Source organism: Triplophysa dalaica, chromosome 13 (genome assembly GCF_015846415.1).
Source record: "Triplophysa dalaica isolate WHDGS20190420 chromosome 13, ASM1584641v1, whole genome shotgun sequence".
Taxonomy (NCBI): domain Eukaryota; kingdom Metazoa; phylum Chordata; class Actinopteri; order Cypriniformes; family Nemacheilidae; genus Triplophysa; species Triplophysa dalaica.
Window position 1 is genome coordinate 18,243,250 of NC_079554.1, and position 7,387 is coordinate 18,250,636.

A 7,387-nucleotide genomic window follows, 5' to 3' on the forward strand; every position below is an offset into this window, starting at 1 on the left:
ATTACACATTGGACCTTTAAGAATTAATTCAATAAACATTTGATCCAGCCCTTTGCCATTTAAAAAAGTTTTTAACACACAGCAAAGTAAATCTTTAATCTATTCTGCCATCTGTCGGGTGAAAATATGGAAAATATCATGTTAAATTACAAATTTTGAGGCATCATTTATATCTATAACATAAACAATATGGAACACATTATGTCCTGCGGTTTAATGTTTTTAGGTTAAGGATTAAAATAACAATCGTGAAAAGTCTGCCTGAGCAAACCCCTCCTATTAATTAAAAATGAGGCAAAACAGACCTGGTACTGTGCTGTATTTTATGAGAAACATAACATTTTACTGTAACGTGAGGTCATAATGTGGGCGTGGCTTTAAGCTGCAGCTGTGTGTGTGTGTAGGGAAAAACCGTGGGTTTAGACCTTAATACAGTCTATGGTTTAGACATGCTTTTGCAGAGACCAGAATCTAACATGACTTTGAATCACCTTTGACTATATAAACGCCAGCTGTGCTGTCCTGACATAACAGTTCATTCGGCTTTGGAACATTTCACAAACGTCAAAATAGCTCTGAAAGGGTTCAAAAGCTACATGAAGTAAAACATAATGAGCATCTGTTGCAGCTGTAACTCTGAATGTCACGCTCTAAATGTGTAATATGCAATAAGAGATGACAATGTGTTGTTTAAAGCATGTATAATGACAACTCAGGAAATGACATGATGACGTCTGCTTTACTGACATACTAATAAGTCACAGTGTCTCATTTGTATCATCAAATATTGTTTCTTACCCATTTTCACTTACATTATTGCCTTAACTGTCTCTTTTCAGACATGATGAAATCAGTATCAAATTTTGTGGCTTTCAGTGCATGCCTAGCTTTGAATCTAACATTAAAAAATGTACACATTTTTGTTTACAACTGCACAACGCTAATTTTGTCCAATTCAACGCTCTCTAGAATGAGAATATCCTTTCCCCTTGAAGGGAAAGTTCACCCAAAAATGAAAATTCTGTCACTATTTACTCACACTCAAGTTGCTCCAAATATACAATATAAAAATGCATCTCATTGTTTTGATGAGCAGACAAATATATTTGGAAGAATGCTAGTAACCAAACAGTTATTGACAAGTTGGAAAAATGACGATGGTAGTCGAAAGTGCCCCAAAACTGCTTGCTTTCCTACATTCTTCAAAATATCTTCTTTCGTGTTTAACATAACGAAGAAATGTATAAAGCAAAATCCTATGGTATTCAATGGTGGCCAAGAACTGTTCGGTTACAACGTTCTTCCAAATATCTTTCTCAAAATAAAGAAATTTATACGAATCTGGAACAACTTGATGGTGAGTAAATGGACCGACTTCGTTTTTTGGTGAACAGTCCCTTTAAACTTCTGTCTGAAAAAAAATCTAACAGGGTGTTTAGGACTGATTTGAGTAATGTTACATAATCATAATGTCTTAAATAAATGCCTAAATCCCACCGGGTGCTGGGCAGATATATTGGGATATAATAATAACACGTATAGTCCCCGGTGTACCAGGTCCAGCCCACGTTGCTCATTAAAGTCACTTACATAACCTGGGTCATTTTAAAGTGTCCAATGAGTCACCATTGTTACATTTTGGAACCCTCTGACAGTATTGAATAATCCATATACAGTCATTGCTGGTAAACTCCACAATACAGTTTTCCTGTAAGCACCATGTTCAGGCCTGTGTCTCCACAAGCATGCTGAGATGAGACAGAGCAATATTGCCCACTTCTGGCGAGAGGATGTGCCTGCTGTTGTGAATTATTCTGGAAAAGTCTAAAGCCACGGGCATTCTCATCCTGTGAATCACTGCGTCAACCTCAGGCAGCCTCCCAGTATATAAACCTAACAGAGCAAGCACTGTTCATCAGCAAGGAAGAGGAAAGATCAAAGAAGGGTAAGTCCAGAGCAAAATAATAGGATTTGTGTTTATTTATACAGAGAGGATTTATGTAGAGCATCCTGGTTTTTATTATACAATTGCTTTTCGTGCTGTTTTCATGTGCATCATTATTTTAACTTTGAATAACTAGATTAGTGATGTAATACCTATAGATGATGGAATTTAACACACAATGCATTGGTTTACTACGAATGTTCCAGTTTTGTATTTGTAAATAATAAAACAGAGCCTATAACCCACTAATGAAGAAAATGTAAACAATATTTTGGCACTGTTTTAATTGACAAAAGAATGCACTAATGCAATCCTAATATTTTCTAAATTAAAGTACCTAAAGTAAATTAAAGTAAATTGTGAATTGTATCCATTCGAAAAAGTGTTTGGCTGACTTTGAATGTGACTTCTCCGGGAGAATTCGCATTGATTTTTTCATTGCAGAGAGGAATTTGTTTCGCAGCCCCATCCCAACGTGGGAAGCTAAGCCGGGTCAAATACATCGAGGACGGACACTGTGCTCTAGAAAGATATTATTAAACAAAACAAATCCCCACAACCCACCACCAAGCCATCTGTGTCATCTTATTCTAGACAGAAAACATCTAAAACTGCAGAAAAACACTTTCACAGAAGGTCTGAGAGATAAGAGACAAGGACAAAATTAAATCAAGGAAACCAAAAATACAAAATAACATGCTTGGACATTTTTTAACTAATCTCAGTTGAATAAGATAAGCCGAAGAATTGCACCTTATTAAACTAAGCCGAAACGTTTGTGTGGTGAGAACATATCTTATGTAACCAGGCTCCCGTCTTTATTTTGTCTGAGTCAGGGATTCTATGTACACAAACCCATAGTTGAAGGTTGGCCTCATCAGACCGAGCTGAAGCTTTTATGATGTTTGCACAGATTCTGCTGTGAATCACTGTGTGAACTAAACAACAGCTGTGAAAGACCATTGACATCCTAATAGTACGAATTTTTCAACATGATTAAAAGTACAGCTTTATTAAAGAAATCTCCAAAGGTTAACCTACTTGGACGCACAGGAAACTGGGATTAAGCGTTGTCACAACAACCGTTCTGAAAGCTTTGGTGCAGAGATTTTGCTTTCAGATCCACATAGTGAAAGTGAACAAAAGCCCATGGAGAGGCTTCTATAAATTTTTCTGCACGTTTTCTAAACTTGCGCAGATTTTGGTCTTTAAATCTTTTTTGTTAAAAAGTTCTTCAGCAGAAACAGTATCTAACCTGAGCTTTTGTTATGGGCAACTTTACCCCTGCTGGGTCTTATCAACATTGCAAAAACAATAAAAGGTCGTAGACAGACACTGCTATTGCATCACAGATATAAACAGCTGCACTGATATAATGGATTCAGAATAATGTCTGTAGAGCAAACTATGGGACAAAACATGTTATTTTAAGTTTTGGTTTACAGCTATTTGTGGTCAAAAGCAAGTAAAACCACTGTAGAGCTGCCCGCCACTTTCCTATAAATGTAAACCCATAGTACCTGGAAAAAGTTTGATTCTGGTTCCTCATTCCTTATGTTTCAGACTGTAATAGAGCATCGAAAATCTTATCACCAAAGATGAAGATCTCATGGTGTTTACTGGGGGTTTCTCTCCTCTACCTCTCTGTTGAGTCTTTGTTGCCCCCTACTAGAGAGGATCTCAATCGTAAGTCTGCTATTATTTTACAGTTCAGATGTGTGAGTGGTCATGAAATAGCTCATGAAAATCTTGTTCACAGAGATCTCTTTGCTCGGTGAGAAGTACCTGGACAAACAGATTGAAAATGCCATCAATGGAGTGAAGGAAATGAAGACTTTGATGGAGAGATCAGGGGAGGATCATCAGAAGTTTGTGAATGAACTGGAGAAAACCAAAGAAGAGAAAGAGGTGAGACAGACAGAACTGATAGAAAGACAAATTCTAACATTTTGTGATGGAAATTACATTAGAAACATTACCATAATAATGTTATAAAATATTATTTTCACATTTTCCATACTTTGCAGAAGGTTAGCCCAAACGTCTCAGTTAGTGTACTTTGATTTATTCACATTTTTCCTCACACATCACAAGTCCCCTTTCATTGCAACATCGTTTCCTTGGTAACCAAGTATGCAAAATATTTGAGACACAAAATGACAAGTGGCAAAAATCTTGATCGACGCTATATATATGTACAAATTTATCAATATAAATCCACAATATATACTAAAATTGTTTATGATCTGACTTAATTTAGATTTTCATAGTAAATGCAATTTTTATGTTCAATTTTCACACACTGTCAAAAATGATGTGCTCAATAAGTTACGGCAAAATATATTATTATTTTCAGTGATAAAAATAAGTTTATACATTTTAACTTGTTTTTATATGTAACAGCAACTTAAAGCTAGTCCAAATTTAAAGTAAGGTAAAATGCCCTGTAAAACAATCTTTACATTAAAATCTCACTGTACGATATACCTCAGTATAAAATTCACGGTACAGTATTTATTGCAATATTTAAAACGATAAATGATGACTTGGAATAAGCATCCTCTTTTCATTATCCTCTAATCATAACTGTTGCTTAGAGGTGTGAGTTATGAGATGAATCAAATGACCTAAAAATCCGGAAGACCTCTCTTGCATACAGTCATGTGACCGCGATAATATTGAGACAATTTGCTATTGCGATAACACGATATGGATAATATTGTTACATCCCCATGCATAATAATACCACATATTGAGGTGCTTTTAATGAGATTCAAGCAGTTGTTACAATCATGCCTTACATAAAAACCTTTACTGGTATACATTGTGTGACAAAACAAGTGCACTTGTCTATTTTAAAGCAATATAGTGAAAAGCCCTATTTGTAAATACAATTTAACTGAACTGGAATTGAAAGTCTGGGTCAAGTGTGTAGTAAAACTTTTACATAACAAAAATACTTTGGTAGCACTTTATTTTACAGTCCTGTTTCCCACGTACATGCTGTGAACGTATAACAGTAAATATAATAACTGGGTAGGTACCCTGAACCTACCCCTAAATCTAAACTTATACCATGTAGTTACCTCATAGTACCCAGTACTTTCTTTGGCAAGTAGACTGTAAGTACACTATAGGTACATGTACTGTTAAACAAAGCGCAACCAAAAGTTTTAAAATAATAAATATTTACATACTTGGTACAATGCTGGATAGTTCTTGTGGATACTGGAATCTTGTTTCTTGTTCATTATAGTATGCCCTAAAGACGGCTCAGGAAATGGAAGAGAAACTAAAAGAAGAACAGAGCGCGTGTAATGAAACCGTGCAGGCTCTGTGGGAGGAGTGCAAGCCATGTTTGAGAAACACCTGCATTAAATATTACTCTCGCACCTGCAGCAGTGGAGCCGGCCTGGTGGGACGGCAGGTGAGAGTTTATAAACACCTGTAAAAACGACCTGCTGTAATCTGATGCTGTAATTGATTGAAATCGTCTTTATGCGTCTCCTCCTCAGCTGGGAGAAGTTCTGAACAGGACCTCTCCCATGTCAATCTGGATCAACGGCCAGAACATCGAGACTCTGGTGGACCAGGACCAGCAGCAGACAAGACACTTCCAGGACCTGGAGGAACGCTACACGGAGGTCGCCGATGGAGTGGATGACATCTTCAAGAACAGCATGAAGGTGTTCGACCACATGCGTGCTTTCCATCAGCCCGCTTTCCACCAGTCTCCTTTCTTCCCCAGCCCTTTCCGTATGCCCAGCATCTTCAGAAGCCAAGAACCAGCAGCAGGCCAGGCTGCCCGTTTTTACCGGTCCCCCATGCATGATCCCGGGTTTCAGAACTTCCATAGCATGTTCAACCCCATGATGGACATGGCAAGAAACATGTTTGGATCAATCGAGCCCTTCATGGGAACTGACATGGGTTTCCCCGATGGTAAATCTTGTTAACAACATGTTTTACAAAATGCAATAATATCATTATATAGCAGTTAAACTTTATAAAAATAGCTTTACAATGCCATAAAAGAAAACGTTTATATCTTTTCTGTTTCACAAAAGCTTGTTTCACAGACTTGTCCTCTATTCATAGATGGGAACACGAATGAGGACGTTATCGAAACAAGACCGTTCGGAAACGACAAGATGACCTGCAGGGAGATTCGTCGTAATTCTGCCGGCTGCATTAAACTAAAAGAAGAATGTGAGAAATGTAAAGAGATTCAGCACATCGGTAAGTACGATTAAATACAAACTTTGCTGAACATCAACCTCAAGATTTGGAAATGATGTTTGGCTCTTTTCCTCAGATTGTTCCGGACGGCGGCCCCTGGAGGGACCCCTGAAAGCAGAGCTGGAGAAGGCTCTCGCCAGGGCTGAAAGATTCACCCAGGAGTACAACAACCTTATGAGACGATTTGAAGAGCAGATGTTCAACACGTCAAGTCTCCTAGACATGTTCAACAAGCAGTTCGGCTGGGTGTCGTCTCTGGCGAATCACACCGCAAACGAGGACGGATTTTTCCAAATACAGGCAGTAAGTTCAGATCGCATCCAAAATGATAAACAAGTACAAATGTTTGTTTGAAAAAATTCAACATGCACTGAACATTTCAAATTGCAGAAGTTTTCCATGTAATTTCATGTGCAGGTGATGTCCAAAGGCACAGATAATGTTGGGAACCCGGCTGACACAAAAGTGTCAGTGAAACTGTTCGATGGTCCGGACATGAGCTTCACAGTGCCAGGAGACATTCTCTGGAGCGATCCAAAATTCTCAGAGGTGGTGGCACAAGGGGCTTTGGATCGCTACAAAGAGGACACGGTGTACGTTTTTCTTCCATCTTTTTCATTTCAACAAACACAATCTTCTAAATCCTCAAGTTCAACTGTGTATTACATGTTCAATTATCATTTTACATTATTTCTTTTCCAGAATCACAAGCTAAATGTTTCGGAAGACGGGCACTTTCAGTGAAGGAGAGCAGCTCAAAGAAAACCGAAAAGGCTCCAAGAAATCTTTCTAAATGAATGTTACCGTCAGATATTGAGATATGTTTTACTCATGTAGCTGGATTTCTGTTGTCTAACAACACACCTACTGTCACCCTGCTTAACCTGCAGAGACCCTAAAGAGATTCTATTGAATATGTCCTATTGAACTTATAATAAACTGTACATCGTAAAATACAATAAAACCAACCAAACTCAACATATTCTTTCATTAATGGGAAGTATTTAAAGTAAAAATGGCAATACAATTTCACACTGCGGTTTTTCGTACACATATTATCGAGATTAAAGGCTTCTTGAATTTAAACAGTAACTGTTCTTAGAAGGTGGAATTTTTCTATTGGTGTGAAAACTAAAATGTTGTAGTATTGTACGAATCGGGTGAGATAATGATTCAGTGAATCACTTGCTTCGTTCTTCGGTC

The 7,387-nt window shown here is 37.6% G+C and overlaps 1 protein-coding gene across 1 annotated transcript; it reads left to right on the forward strand.

The window, feature by feature from the left end:
* Positions 1–1,790: 1,790 nt before the first annotated feature.
* clu (clusterin) lies at positions 1,791–7,162 on the forward strand. The gene is made up of 9 exons (XM_056763663.1): positions 1,791–1,945; positions 3,509–3,631; positions 3,705–3,853; positions 5,202–5,372; positions 5,461–5,887; positions 6,044–6,184; positions 6,261–6,487; positions 6,602–6,777; positions 6,887–7,162. Exons 2-9 carry the CDS (start codon positions 3,544–3,546, stop codon positions 6,897–6,899), a joined length of 1,392 nt encoding a protein of 463 aa, XP_056619641.1. The 5' UTR covers positions 1,791–1,945; positions 3,509–3,543; the 3' UTR covers positions 6,900–7,162.
* The last annotated feature ends 225 nt before the right edge of the window (positions 7,163–7,387 follow it).

Excerpts from the sequence above, each read along its gene's own strand:
- clu (XM_056763663.1), top strand. The coding sequence starts at position 3,544 with ATGAAGATCTCATGGTGTTTACTGGGGGTTTCTCTCCTCTACCTCTCT. Across the intron at positions 5,373-5,460 it reads CCGGCCTGGTGGGACGGCAG|CTGGGAGAAGTTCTGAACAG; the intron begins GTGAGAGTTTAT and ends TCTCCTCCTCAG. Across the intron at positions 5,888-6,043 it reads TGACATGGGTTTCCCCGATG|ATGGGAACACGAATGAGGAC; the intron begins GTAAATCTTGTT and ends CTCTATTCATAG.